The sequence below is a fragment of the Typopeltis vanoorti genome, chromosome 6 (genome assembly GCF_054136105.1).
Source record: "Typopeltis vanoorti isolate ZY-2024b chromosome 6, IOZ_Tvanoo_1.0, whole genome shotgun sequence".
In the NCBI taxonomy this organism is placed as follows: domain Eukaryota; kingdom Metazoa; phylum Arthropoda; class Arachnida; order Uropygi; family Thelyphonidae; genus Typopeltis; species Typopeltis vanoorti.
This window is the reverse complement of record NC_143554.1, coordinates 91,763,807-91,788,221: the sequence shown is the minus strand read 5'-3', so window position 1 is coordinate 91,788,221 and position 24,415 is coordinate 91,763,807. Positions and strand designations below refer to the sequence as shown.

At 36.9% G+C, this 24,415-nt stretch overlaps 1 protein-coding gene across 1 annotated transcript in view; it reads left to right on the top strand.

Moving 5' to 3' along the window:
• Window positions 1-24,415, top strand: part of LOC150105703 (medium-chain acyl-CoA ligase ACSF2, mitochondrial-like) — a 347,992-nt gene that overhangs the window by 30,651 nt on the left and 292,926 nt on the right. The window contains exon 3 of the mRNA XM_090394533.1: window positions 721-849. Within this exon, the coding sequence (XP_090250659.1) occupies window positions 721-849 (129 nt within the window). The remainder of the gene's footprint in view (window positions 1-720; window positions 850-24,415) is intronic.

Sequence of the window (24,415 nt, the reverse complement as noted above, 5' to 3'; positions counted from 1 at the left end):
CCTTGCCTTAATGCATAGCATTACACATATTCGCAAGGGGATGTGCTTTGCATTATGGGAGATACTGAGATAGGAGTGATGAGAGCCTTCTCCACTTTTGCAATGTGTTTCCCGGTGTTGTACTACCTTACCGCAGTCCTGAAGATACTTTCAGGCGCAAACTTTATTTGCTCACACTTGGATAAAGGATTAAACTAAACTTATTATAGTTCTATATCATGAGTTAAAATTATCCCAATGGTTCCAAAATGAATCCCTGCGGCACACAGCTAGTGACTTTCCTCTTTTGAGATAGTGCATCCCCATACACAACTTGCTGATACCTATCTGATAGCCATTCACATATCCAAATCACTAGTCTATCATCCAATCCCATCTGCTTCCATTTCGTGACCAACTTATGGTATAGCAATCTATCAAAAGCTTTGCAAAATCTTAGTATACCACTGTATATGCATCTCCCTTGTCCATTACATTTGTCACCTTGTTAGAGTACATAACAAGCACAAAGAATATCACTGTTATATACTAATTTTTGTATCCTGTCACCAACCTTTCCAAATAATAATAATAATAACAATAAAAGTTTTGAAATAATAGACCTCTTTTTTTTTTTTAAACTTTTATGTATATTAGAGTATGTTATGGCATCTTTTAGTATCTGGTGTCATTACACAATTAATATAAGTAAAATAATATTTTACAAATTAATTTCTTTAGGTCGAGAAACTGGCAGCTGGATTTTTGGCATTAGGATTGAAACCAGGAAATAGATTGGGTATTTGGAGTCCTAGTTGCTATGAATGGGTGGTAGTTCAGTATGCAGCTGCAAAAGCAGGAATGATTCTGGTAAGTTCTAAAATAGAATTGTTCAAGTTTCATGAGAAAGGGAATTTGCTCTAGTTTCAGCAGTATTTTGTACTTTATGTACAAAATACATTTAACATGAAATTGTAGTATGGCATATCTTAGCTCTTTGAAATTGTTCAGATTTAATATTATTTGTTGGCTCTTAAAAACTCATATTTAGTAATATTTAGATATTTTATAATAATAATAATAATAATGAGGGGCTCACATTGAGTACGAGCATGGCAAACCCGAGATACCCAAGCTAGACCTGATTCTTACTTCATACAATATACACTTAGTATATCATATCTAGAGACTGGACTTCTACTCTTCTTTCCCTCTACTCTCTCTTACTTCTTACTCCCTCCCCCAGTGCTATTAGAGCAACTCGAGGGTGAGGGGGGGTGACTCTTTCCTCTCAAACTGTAGTTACCCACTATCTACTAAATAAAAGGCAAGCCTAGTTGTCTTAAGGTGGCAGCCCCATCACTAGGATACCTATCTTCATGCTAGTCACTTGACATAGGAAAACACATTACTTTCAAGTCTCAACGAAATCCAAACCGGACAGAAAATATGGGAAATGACCACAAACTGGAAAAGGTTAAGAAACTTTGGAAAAAGAAAGATGTGGTGAAATATGCTACATGGAACATTAGAAGCATAGCACATAAAGAAGAAGAATTAGATAAAATTTTAAATGACGAAAATATAGAAATTACAGTTCTTACAGAAACAACAAAGAAACTTAAAAGAACAAAAGAAACAGCTAACTACAATATCATATATAGTGGAGTGGACAAACAAATACATGCAAAAGCTGGTGTAATGATTTGGATCCATAAATCAGTTAAAGCAAAAATAACTCATTATACATACTGGAATGAAAGAATATCACAAGTTTGATTAAAATTAAATAAAGAAAATTTAACAGTTGTTGGAGTGTATGCCCCTGAAGGAGGAAAAGAAGAAGAAAATGATCACTTTTACAAAGAGTTACAAGGAATATATGAAAAATTAAATAAAACAGACCATATAATTATAGCCGGAGATCTTAATGCCAGAATAGGAATGAAAAAAATTAACAATTGTTATTATTATTAATATTATTATGGGCAACTCCAAGGAGTCCATAGATTCATCGAGGGAGGCTCTAACATCATGTCAAGAACAACTATTCAACATTCACACAGTATCTATCATACTTCACCTTGAACTTATTTACAGTCATTCCACCCACACTTGCAGCTTATTCCACTCATTCACCACTCTCCAAGTAAAAAACCTAGCTCTAACACCCTTGCTAACCACACTCTTGCCCAGCTTCCATGTATGGCCCTAGTCCTCCCACCACCAGTCCTATTCTCAAAAATATCTTCTGAATTAATCTTATAGAAACCCTTCAGTAATTTGAATGTCTCAATCATATCATCCCTGTTCCGCCTATCAACCAATTTCTTCAACCTGTTCTGTAAAGTTCATTCCATAGACCTGCTATCATCTTGGTCACTTGTCTCTGGAACCTCTCCACCTCCTCCCCATTCAGAAGAAACCCTGGCGCCCATATCTGGGTAGAGTAGTCTAGATGGGGTCTTATCAAGACTCGATACAGAGGAACAATAACCTATTTGTCTCTGCTTGTTAAAGTATTTTTCAGCAACCAAGTGAGTTGATGAGCTGATTTAGCCACTTTTGCGATGTGCCCCCCTAAACTTCAACTCCCTATCCACCAACACTCCCAAATCCCTGGCCTCGTCAATCTCCTGGAGTACAGTTCCACCAATGTGATATACTGCTGCTAATCTTTTCACTCCAAAATGCATAACCTTACATTTTGCCACATTAAATTGACATCCATTCTCCTTAGCCCAGTCCTCCAAACTATCATCCTGCATAATTTTGACATCCTGTGCATTCACTATTGCTCTACCTAACTTTGCATCATCAGCAAACAAGTGAACACGTCCTCTCAGATCTTTTCCTATATCTAATGAACAAATTGAACAGTAGTGGTCCAAGAACAGAACTCTGCGGCACACCTAGTGGTGTGCCGCAGAGTTCTGTTCTTGGACAGGCCATCTTTTGGACTCTACTCCTGAATAAACCACTCTCTGATATCTCTCCCTCAACCACCCTCCTATACATCTCACCAACCCTATATCCATCCCCATACGCTGCGGTTTACTGATTACAATTCCATGTGGTATCCTGTCAAAGGAAGGTCCAGTAGAATTATTGTAAACCCATTACCGTTATCCAGTTCAGCCATCACTCTGTTATAAAATGCATAACCTTACATTTTGCCACATTAAATTGACATCCATTCTCCTTAGCCTATAGTTTTGTGAAGGGTAGATCATGCCAAGTCACTGAGGCATCATCTACCCTTCACAAAACCATGCTATCCCACATACAGTATCCCATTTTCATCTATCCAATCCTGTATTTTCCTTTTGATTATTTTCTCCAAGACCTTGACAACGATTCCAGATATGCTGATCGGTTGGTAATTTACAACAACAGTCTTGGAACCTCCTTTATGCAATGGAACTATTTTCCCCTCTTTCCACCCCCTTTGGACTAACCCAGACCTGAGACTCAAATTAAACAAAATGGTCAAGGGCACAGACAATTCTTTAGTCGCTTCACATACAATACGAGCTGGTATACTATCCAATCCCACAGATGTATTCGATTTAAGGTTTTGCAATAGAACTGTATAAATTTGCTGGAAAATAATTTCATCAAAGATTACTAAAATTTTAAAATAAAATATATATAAATGGACAAATACCAATAGAATGGAATACAAGCATAGTAATACCTATATTTAAAAAAGGGGATGAAACAAAACCTGTAACTACAGAGGTATTAGTTTATTGAATACATGCTACAAAATATATAGCAGAATACTTAATGAAAAACTAAAAATATACAGTGAAAAAATATTATTAGAATGTCAAAATGGATTTAGAAAAGGATGCTCTACAATGGATGCAACTTTCTGTTTAAAACTACTTATAGAAAAGAAGAGAATTTAATTGAAACTCATCTTTTGTTTATAGATTGCGAAAAACCATTTGACAAAGTAAAAAAATATATACTGTTTGATATATTACAAAGAATAAATATACCTAATATACCTACATGCAATACAAAGATAATGAAATAAAAATAAATGAAAAGTTGTCTGAAAAACAATCTATAAACCAAGGAGTAAGACAGGGATGCCCTCTGTCTCCAACACTTTTCAATATTTACATTAATTAAATATTAATACAGTGGAACACCTTAAACAATCAAGGTATAGAAATTTCCTGGAATATCAAAATAAATACACTATTATTTGCAGATGATCAGGTAATAATATCAGATAAGGAAGATAATTTACAAAGAGCAATATATAATTTAAACATTGTAGTAGAATAGTTTGGAATGAAATTTTCCATAGATAAAACTAAAACAATGGCATTTTGTGGACAAACTCCAATTAGAAGCAAAATAGTTATTAATAATAAAATAATAGAACAGATAAATACTTTCAGTTATCTTGGATATGAAATATCATATGACGGAGAAAAAGACGTAAAATTAAAAACTTCAAAATTTTTACAGATTATAGGCCTGATAAATAGAATACTCAACCCAAATATAGTAAAAAAGAAACACGCTTGAAAATATGCAATACTTTAGCAGTGCCCACATTATTATATGGCAGTGAAATTTGGGCAATAAACAAACAAGATAAACAAAGAATAAAAACAAGTGAAATGAAATTTATGAGAAGAATTGCAAAATACACATTATTAGATCAAAAAAGGAACAAAGACATTTTAAAAGAACTAAAAACAAAATCAATAGAAGAAAAACTAAACAATTATAAACAAAAATGGATTGAACATGTAAACTGAATGGCCAACATCCAAAACAAATACTAAAATATATTATTATTATTATTATTATTTATTATTATTACCCAAGACCTCATGGAGTCAAAGACTCATCTGGGAGGTCCTTTTATCTCACACACACACACACACACACACATCTCATCATACCGTGTCTTAAACACATATTCAAACTCCTTGCAGACACCACACGCTCAGGCAAGGCATTCCAATCATTCACAACTCTGCACAAAAAAAACCTGCCTCTCACTCCCCTACTCACACCCTCTTTATACAATTTTCAGGGATGACCTCTGGTTCTCCCGTGATCTCCCACTATTCTCTGTAGAACTTCTCCACCATTGATCTTATAACAACCCCTTACCGACTTGTAGGTCTCTATCATATCTTCCCTCTTCCTTCTCTCCACCAGACTCTGCAAATTACATCTTCTCAATCTTTCCTCATACTCAACATTCCAGAGGTTAGAAACTACCTTAGTCAGTCGCCTTTAGACCCTTTGCAACATCTCTTCATCCTTCTGAAAACCTGGTGACCAAATCTGGGTACAATAGTCCATGTGTGGCCTAATCAAAGCCTTATACAATGGAACAAGAATCTCCCTACTTCTACACGTCAGTGTCCTCCACATCATTCCCAGAAGTCTTTGTGTTGTCTTCACAATTTTGGCGATGTGTCCCCTAAATTTTAGATCCTTATCCACTATCACCCCCAGATCTCTTATTTCCTCTACCTCCAACAATATATTCTCACCAAGCATAAATTCTGCATCCCATCTTTGTTTTCCAAATTTTAAAACCTTACATTTTGCAACACTGAACTCACATCCCCATTTCCGTGCCCAATCACTCAATTTATTCAAGCCTTCTTGTAAGGCCACAACATCTTCACTACTCTCATGGTTCGTCTCAACTTTGCATCATCTGCAAACAACTGAATATCTCCATCCAAATCTTTGCCAATATTATTAATATACAAGTTAAATAGTAATGGCCCTAAAACAGACCCCTGAGGCACTCCACTAGTAACTTTCCTATATAAGCCAGTTGGAAGAGAAGGCAGGATAGATCTCAAAAAAGGATATTGGATGGATAATGAGTCCGGGAACAGACCAATATGGTCTATACCCGTAATTAGTGTTATGATAATAATAAGATTATAAGAGAGTTCACAGTCAAAGAGTAACAAGAAACATGAACTAGAATAATGAAATCTTTGATTGGCAAATGAGTCCAATTTGGACCTTATCCAAAGGACTAGAAATCAACTAGACATTATCATAAAATGTGCGATGTCCCTAAAAGTGCTTTTTTCTAGAGTTGAGATGGTATTATATCTGGGAGGCTCAACTTTTCTAGATGTTTCATAAATGCTCTTGGTATTTCTCCAAGCACACCTATGACAATTTGGGAACTGTTCTTTCTTGCTCCAAAGTCATTGAATTTCAGTCTTCAGATCCATATTTGGTCAATTTTTCATGCAAGTTTTCTTCTATTCTACCATCCTCTGGTACTTCCACATCAATAAACTGCACATGTTGTTCACCTACAGTGATGTCTGGCATATTCAAGTTGTCTATCTGTCTGAATTTTAAAGTGCCATAATATTGTGGCATTTTCAATTTCAAGAACTTTTTCAACTGTGTGTTCCCAAGGGATATTTCCTGCACAATCTCCATATACAGCTTTTGCTACCCCATCATTCCTTTCTTTATGTCTCTATGAACAATCTTGCTTCAAGAACTAATTAGATGGTCCATTAATGGTTGTTACAGATCTTTTTAATCTTTGACTTTATTGTATTCATTTGTAGTGCTTGTTCTTGATGCTGCCCTGTTGAGACCATTGCCAAGTTAAGTGACTGTCAACTTTCCATTCAATATCTTTCAAATATTGACCATGGAGTGGTTTTATTTTTCTAACCTTCTAATCTTTTTGCCATTTCTTTCTCTTTGTATTGCATTTTTGAAACTACTACATCAACTACTTTTTTTTATAAGCTTCAATTAACATTTTTTCTATGCTTTCCTTGATTTTATCATTCAGTGCTAGTTTTGTATCTTCTACTGTTCACTTCACTTGTGAAAGGTCATGTCCTCCACTTTTCCTGGTTTTGTATAATCGATCCAAATCACTGTATGGATACAAGGCATGATTCACTATCATTAATTTTCGTGTTTTACGACCAAATGCATCCAAATTGACTTGTGTCGAATCAATTATTCCTGCTGTGTATCTGATTACAGGAATGGGCTATGTATTGATTACTGTTACAGTACGTCCTTCATTCAGTTTGGACTTTAGAATTTTTCTAACTCTTTTTAGATATTCACACACTGTTTTCATTTTGATTTCTGTACTTAAAATGTTCGTCTACCTCAAGAATTCCTAGGTATTTTTTGGATTCATAATTGATTTTCCTTCCATCTGCAAATGTAATTCATTTGTTTCCTGTCATTTTCTTTGCTTATTTTGGATCATTTCTGTGGTTAATTATGACAAGGTCTTCCATCTAAGTGCTGTTCAATTATTTTTCAACATTTTTAATCCAATTAGCACTATTATTATTATTTATTAACTGATATTCATGCAGATGTATTTTTTGGAAATCATCCTCATATGCCACTTTTCCAAAAAAAGCATTTCCATATGGTGCTTTAGCAAAAAAAAAAGAAAGAAGCATTTTAAGTCATTGGAAAAGATTAACAATATGACTTTTATTAAATAGAAATAATGGTGTTTCATTAATAAATGTCATTAATGAAATCTGATTATATGCATTTTTTTGTCATCTAAATACAGCTTAGAAATCTGATATAATCTGACACAGTAATATACTTGGATTTCGCAAAAGCTTTTGATAGAGTGCCTCATAATAAGTTGACAGTCAAACTAGAGCAGATGGGGTTGGATATTAGATTAGTGCATTGGATTGGAGACTGGCTATCTGATAGGTACCAACAAGTTGTGTATGGGGGTGCAATATCCAGGAAAAGGAAAGTCACTAGTGGAGTGCCTCAGGGATCTGTTTTAGGGCCATTACTATTTAACTTGTATATTAATGATATTGGCGAAGATTTGGATGGAGATATTCAGTTGTTTGCAGATGATGCAAAGTTGGGACGAACCATAAAGAGTAGTGAAGATGTTGTGGCCTTGCAAGAAGACTTGAATAAATTGATTGATTGGGCAAGCAAATGGGGATGTGAGTTCAATGTTGCAAAATGTAAGGTTTTAAAATTTGGAAAACAAAGATGGGATGCAGAATTTATGCTTGGTAAGAATATATTGTTGGAAGTAGAGGAAATAAGAGATCTGGGAGTGATAGTGGATAAGGATCTAAAATTTAGGGGTCACATCGCCAAAATTGTGAAGACAACACAAAGACTTCTGGGAATGATGAGGAGGACACTGACGTGTAGAAGTAGGGAGATTCTTGTTCCATTGTATAAGGCTTTGATTAGGCCACACATGGACTATTGTGCCCAGATTTGGTCACCTGGTTTTCAGAAGGATGAAGAGATGTTGGAAAGGGTCCAAAGGCGACTGACTAAGGTAGTTTCTGACCTCTGGAATGTCGAGTATGAGGAAACATTGAAAAGATGTAATTTGCAGAGACTAGTGGAGAGAAGGAAGAGGGGAGATATGATAGAGACCTACAAGTTGGTAAGGGGTTGCTATAGGATCAATGGTGGAGAAGTTCTACAGCGAATAGTGGGAGATCAGGGGAGAACCAGAGGTCATCCCTGGAAACTGTATAAAGAGGGTGTGAGTAGGGGAGTGAGAGGCAGGTTTTTTTCGTGCAGAGTTGTGAATGATTGGAATGCCTTGCCTGAGAGTGTGGTGTCTGCAAGGAGTTTGAATGTGTTTAAGACCCGGTATGATGAGATGTGTGTGAGATAAAAGGACCTCCTAGATGAGTCTTTGACTCCATGAGGTCTTGTTTAATAATAATAATAATAATAATAATAATAATAATAATAATAAGCTGGAATAGGATTTATACAATGGCAGTCTGAAAAGTTCTCGGCCTCCACCATAGATGGCAATGCTATTGGCAAGATTTTTTTTTCTTTCTAAGTTGATACATCTGTCATAAGCATCCATGTAAAATTGCAAGTCAATCTATCAAGTAGTTTGTTTTATAAAGCTGTCTGAAGCAAAAATTTGTCTGCATCCCTTGAAATGGATAAAACTGAGTATCGTGCAGTTATAAAATTCTTTGTAAAAGAAGGTTTAACACCAAAAGAAATTCGTTCATAAAAGTTTATGGGCACTCTTCTGCTTCGTTTTTCAACAATTAAGAAATGAGCTACCGAGTTTGAACATGGCCGTATCAGCCTTGAAGATGATCCATGTGAAGGATGTCCAAAAAGTGTAACAACACCAGAAATCATTGATCAAGTGCACAATATGGTATTGGATGACTGGCTAGTCAAAGTATGTGAAATTGCTGAGACTATAGGCATTTCAAAAGAATGTGTTGGATATATTTTGCATGAAAAATTGCAAATGAAAAAAAAGCTTTGCACATGATGGGTGCCATGCTTGCTCACAGCAGATCAAAAATGCACTTACATGAAAATCTCTGAATAGTGCTTGGAGCATTTTAACAAGAATAAAACTGATTTTGTGTGTCGATTAATTACTATGGATGAGACTTGGATTCACCATTACACACTAGAATCCAAACAGCAGTCAAAACAGTGGACAAAACAGAAGACAAAGTCGATTCCATCAGCATGAAAGGTCATGACATTGGTGTTTTGGGATGATAAAGGCATTTTGTTTATTAATTATCTTGAAAAAAGTAAAACAATAACTGGGGAATATTATTCCGATCTTTTAACCAGACTAAATGAAAAAATTCGTGAGAAAAGACACGGTTTGCAGAAGAAAAAAATCATCTTTCATCAGGACAATGCACCTGTCCACAAAGGTGTTTTGGCAAGCAGTGGGATCTGCACTATGAATTGTTGGAACATCCACCTATATTCCCCAGATTTGGCTCCCTCTGAATTCTCTCTCTTCTCAAAACTATAACTCTTCCTTGGTGGTCAGTGTTTTTCTTCGAATCAAGAGGTGATAGCAGCTGTAGAGGGGTATTTTGCAGATCTTACTGAGAACCACTACAGGGACGGGATAATGGTGCTGGACCATCGCTGGAATAAATGTATTAGTCTTAGGAGAGATTATGTTGAAAAAAAATTTTGAAATTATAAATTTGTTTTTTCATTGTTAGATGAAGAATTTTTCAGACAACCCTTGTACATGTACATGGCAGAGATGTAAGGAGGAAATAGCAGCAGTGGTTTTAAGACAGTATGGTGTATGGTTTAATATGGAAAGATATTTAGTTGAATGTTGCTATAGTCCAGTGATGTGTAAAATGGTGAAATGAAATGTATAAGTAAACTGGCTTAGTGAACAAGAGAAGGGTAATTATTAGGGATGATTTTAATTATCATAATACAGAGTGAAATGAAAAGATAGCATGTGGGAATACGAAAAATTAATTACTTGATTTCTTCAGGGAGGATCATGTCAGGCAGTATGTAATGAAGGGCATATGAGAAGGAATCCTCATTCCATGTTATAGCTCTAAGCTATAACATGGGATGAGGAGTTACTTGAAAAAGAGTTAAATGTTGCTCTGGCACTAATCAAGAGCTGTTAAACATCAGCAGTGTGAATGTATTTAAAAGGTGACAAAGCAAACAAAATATGCAATAAATGAATGAAGAGATTGAGCATTCAATCAGTAAGGGAACAGAATTATGGAGACAACAGACAGAGTAATAATAAGCTGCAGTAGGTGTACAAAGAGCAGGCCAGGATGGTGATTCATTTAGTAAGTACAGCAAAAGTACAGTATGAGCAGAAATTAGCCAACAAGCCCCCCCCCCAAAAAAAAAATCCTAGCAGATTGTTTTGATATGTGAAAAGTTGAAAATAGAATGATTATGGGAAAGCAATGTCAGTGGACAAAAATGGTAATTTTGTAATGGCTGCAGGGATATTGTTGAAGTACTAAATGAGCAATTAATAAAGATATTTCATCCTCATAACTCTAACATCATAAGGTGCTTGAGTGGAGAGAGAGAGAGAAAATGGCAGTGGGGGGGTGACCGATAGAAATCAGTGACATATCACCACATATCTTAAAGGAATGTTCTTCCAGGGAGTTAATGACAGCCATGGCATACTGCAAGTCTTGCAACAGAGTAAGTCCCAATGTGAAAGAGGATAAAATTGTTCCACTTCACAAAGGTGGTGATAGCAATGGGGTTACAGATTATTGGCCAATTTGTATGTCTGGAAGAATCATCCACAACTCCAACACACAAATTTGTTATAGAGATTGGTGAGGGATAAGATAAAAATTGGGTTGTAATTGCTCCTTATGATGGCCAGCATGGATTTGTGAAAGGGAAGTTGTATAATGAATGAAATTTTACAAGGGAGATGCATATAAAGTGGTATGCTTAGATTTTGCAAAGGCAAAATAATGTGTGTTGCCAACTTCTTGTGTAGTAATCTATCAGATTACTATGCAAGAAGTTGCCAACTAAATTGAAACTGATGGATTAGATACTAAATTAGTGAGTTGGATAGGTGATTGCTATTTATGTAGGTTCAGTAAGTTGTATGGGGGAGAGCATTATCTAAAAAGAGGAAAGCCATTAGTTGTGTATTGCAGGGACCTGTTTTTGGTGTCGTTTAACTTGATGGTAATGACATGGGACAGGTTTATCTGGAGATATGCAGTCGTTTGCAGATGATGCAATGCAAAAGTTGGGTACAATTATGAGGAGTGGAGCAGATATGGCATTATAGGATGATTTGAATAGACTTCAGTTCAGTGTTACAAAATGTATGATTTTGAAGTTTGGCAGGCAAAGATGGTATGCAAAGTTTACAAATTACTAGAAACAGGTATTCACAAGAATAAAGACAAATAATTTGTTAAGTGCAAATATTTCAGCTTGAAATTAACATGCTGTCATCAGTGTTTTTGTATAAATAAATAAATAGTGTTAAGTAAATAATTTTGAATGACATGACATTTAAAAAAAAAGAGGGGGGTTAGAGTCTATGGCTTGCTGTTTATGAGGATATATTCTCATAAGTGGCAAGCGATAGTATGCACCCCTATCCTTTTTCTTTCTCAAATGTCATTCATTTAAAATTATTTCCTTATTGTTATTTTATTGTATTTTTTAAAAATTTATTTTAATTTTAGTTTCAATAAGCTCATCTTATTTTGTAACCAACCATATTGTGGCACTCCGGCACATGTCTAAACTCTGTAAAAAGGTCTAAAGAAAAGTCTAAAACATTATTTTGTTTTAGCTTCATCTTGTGATCATGCTAATGCACTGACGATGGATTGTTAATTTCAGGCCAAAATATTTGCAGCAATAAAATAAAATTATTACTTTTTATTCTTGTGCATACCATTTCTAGTAATTTGTATGCTTTGCATACCATCCTTGCCTACAAAACTTCTAAATCATACATTCTGTAACACTGAACTGATAGCTTCACTCATGCAGGCTTCATCCTATAAGGCCATATCTACTCCACTCTTCATAGTTGTACTCAACTTTTGCATGGCATCATCTGCAAATGACTGCATATTTCTAGTTAAACCAAATATAAAGTTCCCAGATGAGTCTTTGACTCATCTGGGAACTTGAGGTAGTAATACTAATAATAATTAGTATTACTACCCCAAGTAAGTTTTTTTTTTTTTTTGGTAGTAATACTAATAATAATTAGTATTACTACCTTGGGGTAGTAATAATAATAATAAAAAGTATTAGTTTTTATTCTTGTAAATATGTGTTTCTAATAATTGTCACTATGTCACAAGTCCCATTAAAAAGTCATTTAAAGTATACATATGGTGGGAAAATTTTTAAAGAGGTGCAAGATCTGGGAGTGGTGGTGGTGGAGGACAGAGACATAAAATTTATGGTCATATGGATTATTATAATTATGTAGAGAACCTTGACATAGAAGTGAAGAGGTTATGGTTCCATAGTATGAGGTCTGATCAGACATATATTGATTCTTGGATGTATGTATACAGCCATACCCCGACTTACACGAATCCGGAGTTACGCGGTTTCTTATATGTACGTATTCTGTCCCGCTTCATGCCTCACCACTAGTCATATCTTTCAGGCACCTGCCGCATTCGCTAATGTCGCACATGCTGCGAACAAGCACTGATGTGTTTTGCGCGGTCTCCATTCATATACACAATTTTTATAGTCTACAAACCTTGCGATTGTTTAATGTTATGTTCTTAATAAAAATTTTATCACAAAAAAATAATAATGTCATACAAAAGAAGCAAGTCTGATTCTTCTATAGCTAGCAAGAAAAGAAAACACATTGACTTTGGAAACACAACTCAACATTATTAAGGATTTTGAAGGTGGAATGAAAATTTGTGAGCTAGCAAAGAAGTTTGATCTACAGGAGTCCACAGTAAGAACAATCATAAAAGAAAGGTTTACAAATTTTGGAGGACATAGATTCTAACGAGGAACGAATTGTAGCCACAAGGCAAGGAATAAAAAAATCATCAGTTTGCTATGAAGAAATTTTGCGTGATGACAAGAAAAAGACATTAGATTTTATGAAACCATCGACATCGAAATAACTTTTTTTTTTATGTACGAAAAACTACAATTATGATTATATTTAAAAAATATAGGTGTTTTTGTAAACTTTTGGCCCAATTGTATGTTTGTATATATAAATTACATGCAAAATTATACCCTGAGTTACGTGAATTCGACTAGCGTGCTTTTGTTGGTCCCACCTACCATGTAACTTTGGGGTTTTACTGTATTTGTTCACTAGGTTTTCATGGGAGGAGAAGAATATATTGACTAAGATGGTTTCTGATCTGTGGAATGTTGAATATACAGAGATTGGGCAAATGTCATTTGCTGAGCCTGATGAAAGGAGGAGGAGAATGAGAAGGATATGATTGAGAGATATTAGTTAGTAAATGGTTATTAGATTAATGTGGAAGTGATTTTTTTTATAAAATGGAGAGTGACAGGGACAGAACAAGAGGCCATCCATGGAAGCTGAATAAGGAGAGGGGGGGGGCAAGTTATTTGCATGAAAAGGGATTAGTGAGTCACAACTTTTGCACTGCATGACATTGGGCAGTGCAGAAGCTGTGACTGAGTTAAGACATAGTTTAATTAGCTTTGTGTGTGTGTTTGTGTGTGTGTGTGGGGGGTCCTCTATGATGAGTTTTTTGACTCATCATAGAGGACCCATCATAGAATGATGAGTTTTTTGACTCATCATTCAGTACTCATCCATGGGGTGGAATAAGACAAATTGTGTTGTACTTCGGTTTGCCTTCTGTTGAACATGTGATAAATTGTTACATGTGCTTTCTAGAGAAAGCAAAGATATTACAAGGGAAAAGCTAGCGCTCCAGTTATATAATTCGCCATAAATAAAAGAAATTTTATAATTGTTTACATTTTTCAATTTCTAAAGGTATAGGTATGCTATAAGACAGTTCACAATATTAGTTTTGCATGAACATTCTACTGAAAAAAAACTTGAAATTAACATGACATATATATTGCAGAATGTGTAAAACTGCACCTGCCTAAAGTAGAAGGGACATGTTTCAGAGCCAAGCAAGCTCTCACCTCCTCTGCGCGTTTATCCTGCTTCCATTGCAGGGTCCGCGTGTTACGTAGATACAACGTTTGTTAATACAAACCCCAGCCAGCCTGTCACCAAGCCTGCCACTGAGGGGGGAAATGTATTTTTTGAACTGTAGCAGCGTGTGTTCACGAGGCCGGTTTGCCTGTTTACAGGATGAAAAACCCCAGATAAACTGAGGAAAAAACCCTGCTGTCCACGTCCAAGACTAGCTAACTTGGCTATGGCTGAGGAAGATCCTTAAGCTCCTCACGTCTCCAACGGGTTATACAAAAGGTCATACATCGAACCTAGGACACTCCTTCCCCAGGCATATGGTTGTGAAGCACATAGCCACTAGGCTAACCGAACGGACCCAAGCAAGCTCTCACCAAATGTGACAAATGTACAAAACATAACCTGATGTGAACACGGTAATAATAATAATTAATATTATCATTATTATTAGAGAGGTCACTTAAGGAGCAGAGCTAGATTACTAGGAATGGGGGGTGAAGATCCTCCATGAAGCCTTTCAAGGGATGCTGAGAACCAATTAGGGCTTCTGTCCTAATGTCCAATCCTCACTTTCTTGTGCTGCACTCTATCAGTAGGTATCTACCTGGATCCTTAATAAGGATGGGCTTGGAATTTGGCAATTAACCAATCAAATTTTTAATGGACTAGCTCTTTAGTTGGAAAGACCTGGGTTTGATTCCTGTCTGTGATGTAGGGAACCTTTATCCGGTCTCTTTCGACTAAAGGTGAGTTAACCAGTCTCTTATGAAGTAGAGGGTTTTTCCCCCATAAACCTGGGTTTTTCCCCCATAAAACCTGGGTTTTTCATCCCTTAGAACAGGCAAACTGGCCTTGTGAACACACATGGATTTACAGTCATAAAATGTACATACCTAATCCTTCATTAGGAGGGATTAGGTATATATAAGATTAAAGGGATTAGGTACAAATAAAATAAATGGACTAAACCAAAATAAAATGATTGTAATGCATGATTTTAATTTCATGCCAGCTGGGGCACTGCCTGGTTAAAAAGACCTTTGCTTTTTTCATCAAGGGAGCCAGAGCAAACAGCAAAAATCAACTACTGGAACAAACCAAAATTAACATCAGCAGAGTTCTAGTTTGGCACCATCAAAGTAAAAAGCATCAATGGAAAAAGAATTGGAACTAGTAGAAGAATTGGATAAGTACCAGATTGACATAAGCTGTTGCTAAAACAAACAAGACAATAACAGGTGAGATTGTTCAAAGAGACAAATACAAGATGTTATATTCATAAATTAAAGATGCCAAGAAATTATATTCTTGGTTTTATCCTTTATCCAAGTATAATCCGCATGTTTGAGCGGAGCGATACACAAAGCAAAAAGGCAACTGGAGCGTATGGAAAAATGTGTGCTGAATGCACCGACTAATAAACGGTGAAAGTCTTCTACGAAAAATAATAGAATGTTCGTAAACATCAATAAAATGAAGGAGTGAGTGCTGTATGGAGGATTCGCTATTAAGAGGTGTGATAATTGAGAGTTTGATGAAATCGTACAGCCGGGTGCGAACATAAGGGACGTCAGCGAATCTATTCGAGTGCAAAAACAGAGGGTGAAAGAGATGATAATCATGGCAGGAACAAATGATTTGAAAGAAGACAAAATGGAAATGATAGAGGATGTGAGGGAATTACTTGAGGTAGCAAAAGAGAAGAGTGAGAGAGTTAGGATGGTGAGTATTTTACCATGGTATGACAGTGAAGTGTTTAGAAGAGGGCCATAATTGCCAATGACTTTATGTGTGGGTTATGCATGGAGAGTGGTGTGGAATTTGTGAATGTGTGGAGTGAGTTCGATGAGCGAAAGGATTTATATAAGATGGATGGGTTACATGGTGTTGGTGTACGGAGGCTTGAAAAAGTGTTGATGAATGATGTGGAAGTGGATGTATAGACTCAGGGATACTAGATTTATTAAGGGGGGGGAGTAGATATGCAGACTTTAGGGAGGCAGTTGAGTGTATGAACAAGTATAATATGCCCGAGAGAGTACGAAGGACAACAAATCAGAATGAGATAGTTAGTATAAAGCATCAAAGTAGGGATGGGACTAATGGGCTTCTGCAATTCATGTACACTAATGCCAGGAACAAGAAATATTAGGAACAAGAAGGAAGAGTTTTTGGCCTTGGTTGGCACTTCCAGGCCATAGGTTGTTGGTATTAGTGAAACATGGCTGACAGAAGATGATAAAGCTAGTGGGATTGAATGCGAAAGGTATAGCATGTTAAGGAGTGACAGGGAGAATAAAAAAGGGAGAGGAGTGTTATTGATGATAACTGATGAGGTGCAGCCAAGGAGTATAGAAGTTGAACTGCAGGATAGAGAAAAGAGCATATTTGAGGCTGTTTGGTGTGAGATAGAATCTAGCAGAACAAAATATACAATTGGGTGCTGCTATAGACCAGGTGATGGAATAGATGGTGGGGATAGTATGCATAGGCAAATAGAAGAAATGAGTGGAAGGAGGGTAATTATTATGGGTGATTTCAATTATGGTACCATTGACTGGAAAGAGGAGAGGGCACATATTGGAGGAAGGAATTGGATTTTATGCGTTTATTAAGGGACAACTATCTGCGACAGCATGTAGTGGAAAATACCAGTGGGAGCAGAGAGTGCTTGACTTAGTAATTGCAACTGAGAATGTGGCTGTAACGAATATGGCCACCAATTGGTGAGAGTGACCATAAGGTCATGACTTGGGAGGTGGCTGAAGAAATGGAATCTACAATTAAGACAGAGTACATGTGGAATTACCAGGCTGGTAAGTATGACAAGCTTAGGAGTGTGCTTGGCTCTGTACCACGGCATGTAAAACTGCAAGGGCTGGATGTTGATAGTGCATGGGAGGTGGTTAAGAAGTGTTTGCAGGAGGCAATGGTTGACTGTATACAAAGAGTCCGAATAATAAATCAAGTAGGGGTTAAATGGATGAATAACACTATTAAGCTTGAGATCCAAAATAAGAAACAATTGTGGAGGGAATTTAAGGAGAAAGGTGACCAGCAGGCGCGCAGGAACAGTATAAAGCTCAGGCCAGGATGGTAACAAGGGTGGTAAGAAAAGCAAAAGCGGAATAAGAAAGAAAATTGGCCATGCAGGCTAAAGAGAATTCCAAACAGTTTTTTCAATATGTTGCAAGTAAAAGGAAAAATGTTCATGGCAGAATGATTTTAAAAAAATACTGAGGGTAGGGAGGTAACCGAATCAGTCAATTTAGTAGAATTACGGAGTGAGCACTTTGCAAGAGTATATTATTCAGGTGGTGACATTGCAGGAATAGAAGAACCAACAGCTTATACTGGAATTGTGATGAATGAAGTAGAGGTAACTAGTCTATTACAGAACCTCAATGTCAATACATCTGTGGGATTGGATGGTATACCAGCTCGTGTCGTACGTGAAGCGGCTAAAGAATTGTCAGTGCCCTTGACCATTTTGTTTAATTTGAGCCTCGGGTCTGGGTCAGTCCCAAGGGGTGGTGGAAAGAGGGGAAAATAGTTCCGCTGCATAAAGGTGGTTCCAAGGCTTCTGTTGAAAATTCAATCAGCATAACAGGAATCATTATCAAGGTCTTGGAGAAAATAGTCAAGAGGAAAATACAAGATTGGATAGATGAAAATGGGATACTGTATCGGGGATAGCATGGTTTTGTGAAGGGTAGGTCATGCCTCAGTAACTTGCTCACGTATTATAACACAGTGACAGCTGAACTGCATAAGGGTAATGGGTTTACAGTAATTCTACTGGACCTTGCTAAGGCCTTTGACAGGATACCACATGGAATTGTAATCAGTAAATTGCAGCATATGGGGTTGGATATAGGGTTGGTGAGATGGACAGGAGGGTGGTTGATGGAGAGATATCAGAGAGTGGTTTATTCAGGAGTAGAGTCCACCAGACTGCCTGTGACTAGTGGTGTGCCACAAGGATCTGTTCTTGGACCACTGCTGTTTAATTTGTTCATTAATGATATAGGAAAGGATCTGAGAGGAACAGTTCATTTGTTTGCGGATGATGCAAAGTTGGGTAGGGTAATAGTGAATGCAGATGATGTCAAATTGCAAGATGATTTGGATAGATTGGAGGTCTGGGCTAAGAAAATGGATGTCAATTTAATGTGGCAAAATGTAAAGTTATACATTTTGGGGTGAAAAGATTAGCAGCAGTTTACTACATTGGAACTGTACTCCAGGAAATTGATGAGGCATGAGATTTAGGAGTGTTGGTGGATAAGGAGTTGAAGTTTAGGGGGCACATTGCAAAAGTGGCCAAATCAGCTCATCAAATCACTTGGTTGCTGAAGAATACGTTGACAAGAGAGACAAGCAGGTTATTGTTCCTCTGTATCGAGCCTTGATAAGACCCCATCTCGACTACTGTGCCCAGATTTGGCCACCTAGGTTTCTTCTTCTTGATGGGGAGGAGGTTGAGAGGATCCAGAGGTGAGTGACCAAGATGATAGCAGGTCTGTTGAATGAACCTTATGAGAACAGGTTGAGGATTTGTGGGTTGCAAAAATTGGTTGATAGGCAGAGGAGGGGAGATATGATTGAGACATTCAAATTACTGAAGGGTTTCTTTAAAATTAATTCAGAAGATATTTTTGCGAACAGGGCTGGTTGTGGGAGGACATCCATGGAAACTGGGCAAAAGTGTGGTTAGTAAAGGTGTTAGAGCTGGGTTCTTTACTTTTAGAGTGGTGAATGAGTGGAATGGGCTGCCAGAGTCTGTGGTGGATGCTGTGACAGTGAATGAGTTTAAGGCGAGGTATGATAGTTACTGTATGAATGTCGAATAGTTGTGATGAATATGATTTGGGGCCTCCCTCGATGAGTCTAATGACTCCCTGTTGTTGCCCGTAATAATAATAAGCAAACATTGTTTGTTAGTGAAGTAACTTCATGACTGGACAACTTGTATATATAGGCTAATGACTTCACATCACTTGCCTTACTATCCCATAACACAATGCACATATCCTTACGGACTGCATAATCGTGAAGTTACCTCATATGCAAACTTTGTTTGCTTACACTTGGATAAAGAATTAAACCAAGAATATAATTTCTTGGCAAGTTTAATTTATAGTATAACCAAGTGGAAAAACTTTCAACCTCTATCTCTAATCCAGACTATTTTAATAATAAGGCATGACATCTTTTGGCTACTTTTATATGGAAATATGAGTTACAATTTCCAACAGTACTATTACTTCAATCTTGGTATCACTTCTGGATCTGGCTTCCACTGATGAGACCTCAATAAAGGTCATAGCACTTAGTAGATAGCCATTCAGCTGCATTCTTCAATAGGCAATTCACTAATTCTGCCAAGGAAAGGGCTATTACTGAAATCTCTGTTGATGGTGAAGACATGTCAACCACTCAAGACGTCCTTGACTCCTTTCAAAATCACTACAAAAATCTGTTTGAATTCAATAGTACTGTTGGAAATTATAACTCTTGGAACATTAATGGCTTTCCTGTTCATATCCAAGATGGGCTTGACAGATCCATTATAGCATATGAAGTTACCACAGCCTATAAAGAATGCCAGACAAGAAAATCCCAAGGACCTGATGGTCTAGGGATAGAACTTTACCACGAGGCATGGGATTTTATTCTTTCAATTCTAGTTATACTGTTTAATTCTTTTCCTCTCATCAGGACACATACCAAGTGAATTTGTAGCAAGCCATACTGTCCTCATTCTAAAACCTAATAAACCAGTGAAATTTTATTGTTCACTCAGACGATTTTTGTATTTAGAAATAAGCATTCCAGGAGATATTAAATTTTTGCCTAGATGGTGTAGATCACCCACATTATCACACCTTGATCAGCAGCTGAAGACCTATTTCTCTATCTAATACTGACTACAAGATATTTTTCCATATTATCAATACAAGGCTCAAAGATACATAATTAAATGCACATAGGTGTATGAAGTTCTAGGATAAGCAATAGAACTTTATCTGTTTCTGCTACATGATCTAATCTGTTTAGTTAGTACAAAAAGGCAGTTGATGGCAGTGCTATCAGTAGACCTTACTCAAGCATTTGATAATGTCTGGCATTCCTTTCTGTTCCACATCCTCCAGCAAATTGGTGTAGGTAAAAAGCTGCTATCCATTATCAGAGGAGCCTATGCTAATTCAACTACTCACCTCCTAGTTAATAGGCTCCTGTTCAAACCTGGTCAAAATTCGAAAAGGAGTCAAGCAAGGTTGCTCTTTTAGTCCATTGCTCTTTGCATTGGTTCTGGAATCTTTCTTACAGGAAGTCAACAATACACGTGTGGTGAGAGGAATAACAGTTCCTTCAACTACGAAGGAAAATAAGGTATTAGCATATGCTGATGATGCAGTGGGCACTTTGAGAGTGTAATGATATCATATATATCTGGTTTGGTATTTTGGAAAAATTCAGCAAGATCAGTGGATTAACTACTAATGCAGACAAGACAAAATCAAAGATTTTTGGAAAGTAGGATCTTGGAAGCATTCCTTTTGGACTAATCCCTGAGAGAGAGAGAGAGAGAGAGCCCCCTTCATTATACTTGGAATTCTCTTCTCCACTTACCCAATATTACCAGCTCAAGAACTTATATGCAAATACTTTGAAACCATGGAAGACTGGAAAATAGGGCCACTTTCCTTTTCTTCTAAAGTCATAGTATTTAAAATCACAATCTTTCCTGCTCAGTTTTACATAATAAATATTACAGACATCACAGAAGCTGAAGAAAAGCAATTTATAGTAAGTCTGTGCAATTTTTTGGGTCCAGCTGATACCAAGAAGTTAAAAAGGAATTTCTTCAACTATCAAAGAAGTATGGAGGATTTGGGCTTCCAGTCTTAAAATTCTGCTATTTAAGCAATACTGTTTCAAAAGTCCATAAATATTGCAGACCAATCACACATGTGCAGACCTTCTCCTGTACTACCTGGGTTTTTAACTTCCCCTATTTGGAGTAAATAATTATAAAGGTCCAAAAGCTGAGATTGTTCCTGAATGCTACAAACACCACTGTGTGCTTAACTCTAAGACTGCTACAACAACACTCTGGGCATTGACATTCTTTTCATTAAAAAAGTAAAATTTGGTATAAAGAAATCTTTAATCTTTAATTAAATGTAATAATAATGATAATAATATTTTATTGTGGAAATTTTATTGTTCAATCAGATGATTTTTGTATTTAGAAATAAGCATTCTAGGAGATATTAAATTTTTTGCCTAGACGGTGTAGATAGACCACCCACATTATGCAATATTCACTAGAGGGAGATAACATTCTGTCTATTTTTGCTATGAGAGGTTTTTTAAACGTTCCATCCGCCTTATAGTCAGTTGCAGGGATGACTGGAGAACAATTACAGGCAGAGAAGGTTAACTTAGATAAAGCTAACCACCTGGATATCAGTTATCTTTGCACCTTAGTTTCAATGAGTCTTTAGGTTGATCATCTATATGAAATTGGTGAAAAAGGAAAACTGATAGCCTTTGGCTATATGATGATATTAAAAGCTGAGGCCTTTTCTCTATCTCTCATACTATCTATCTATCTTTTCTTTCTTCTAATGCTATCAGGCTCTCTTGCACCCCTATACTAACTACTCTAGGCCTGTGATCAGCATCCCTGTACTTTTTCACCTCAATAAAGACCAAAACCAATCTGAGTAGTGGTTCTTCCCATAATGCATAGCATTATACATGCCTGTAAGGATATATGCTTTGCATTATTATTATTGTTATTTGAGATCCTCAGGGAGTCAAGGACTCATCAAGAGTGGGTAAAAATCACCCAAAACAGCAGTCATACCTTCCCTTAAATTCATTCACACTAGATGAACTCACTGCCCTTCAAGGCAAACTATTCCACTCACTCACTGCTCTCTGGGAGAAAAACCTAGCTCTTACCCCTTTCTTGACTGCAAATAAATTTAACTTCCATGAATCCCTCCCCTGTGTTCTATCCCTACCGTCTACATAAGGGGTGCTCTTGTTTTAACAATATGCTAGCTTTTATGATAAAGTTACAAGAGCATTAGATGAGGGAAAGGCATATACTGCCTTTTCCTAGACTTAGCAATGGCATTTGACAGGGTGCCACATGATAAGCTGATATTCAAGTTGCAGCACATGGGTCTGGATGTCACATTGGTCAACTGGATTCAGGATTGGCTGTCTGATAGTTATCAGAGAGTTGTGTATGGTGGAGCAGTTTCAAGGAAGCAGAGGGTTACAAGCGGGGTCCCACAGGGCTCAGTACTGGGACCTATATTGTTTAACCTTTATATCAATGACATTTTCAGCGAATTGCAAGAGGATATTTGGCTGTTTGTGGATGATGCGAAGCTGGGAAGGTTATCAGTAATAGTGTAGATATGGTAGCCATGCAAGAGGATTTGAATAAGCTAGATAGATGGGCAAATGAATGGGGATGTCGGTTTAATGCAGCAAAATGTAAGGTCTTGAGGTTTGGGACACATCGATGGGACACTGCATACTCTATGGGAGGAGTTAAACTGGAGGAAGTAGGAGAGACAAGAGATCTGGGTTTGATGATTGATAGACACATGAAATTTAGGGGACATATTGCAAAGGTAGTGAAGGTAACACAGAGGATTGCTGCAATAATGAGAAGGACACTGACCTGCAGAGATAAAATGGTTATCATTCTGTTGTATAAGACTCTGATCAGACCACACTTAGACTATTGTTCTCAGATCTGGTCCCCAGGATTTGAAGGGGATAAATTAACAGTGGAAAGGGTACAAAGGTAGTTAACAAAGATGGTGTCGGGACTGTACAATGTTAGTTATGAGGATCGGCTGAGGGAGTGTGGACTGCAGAGTTTGGTGGATAGAAGAAGGAGGGGTGATATGATTGAGACTTTAAACTTTTGAGAGGTGGTTACAGGGTTGACACTGGGGAGTTCTTTCTCTTGGTTGAACAGCAGGAAGGAGTCATGACAAGGGACCATCCCTGGAAATTACAAAAGGAAACTGTGAGAAAGAGGGTGAGGAGTGGTTTCTTTGGATGGAGGGTGGTTGAACCATGGAATGCATTGCCTGATGGAGTGGTGAGAGCGAGAACGGTCAATGCATTTAAGGAGTGGTATGATAGACTTTGTGTTTCCTAGGAGGGACCTCCCTCGACGAGTCTTGATAGACTTGTGTTTCTTAGAAAGGACCTCCCACGATGTCTTTTGACTTTTGGAACCCAGGAGATCAAATCTGCACACAGATGGGATACAAGTTAAGTGATTATCCTATTAAGATATTAAAAAGGAAGTGGACATTATTAGCATTCAAGAATGTGTCAGCAGAGCTAATCTAAGGTGGTACAAGCACTTAAATAGAATGGGTGAGGAAAGATTAGCAATGCTTGGTCTCAAGATGGCAGGAAAGTGGCCCAGAGGAAGACCAAGGTCTAGGTCAGTGGTTCTTAACTTTTCAAAGTCACAGAACACTTTTGATTATAAGAAAAATTTGGGGAACACCTAAAAACTAACAATAAAATATGCATGGACTTGTCTTTTATAAAAACCTATTTTAATGCGATACTTGAGCTTGTTGGCTTTTGCAGATTTCAGCAATATAAGGTCTAATATGCGATACAGCTACCCTCATCTCTTTGTCTATATTATTAAGTCTTTCATGTTTTTTAGTTTTTATATTGCTTAATATTGAGAAACTGAGATCCCACAAATATGATGTTTGAGAACTGTAACAAAATTTTTAGTGCCCTTGTGGAGAGAGCTAGGTATTCGGCTTGGACAAAAATTCAAAATTCCTCAAGAGTTATTTCAGGGAATTTCATTTTTAGAGTACGATCTGTTGACAAGGTAACTAATTGTTCTTCTTCTTGTAATGAAAATTCTCAGCT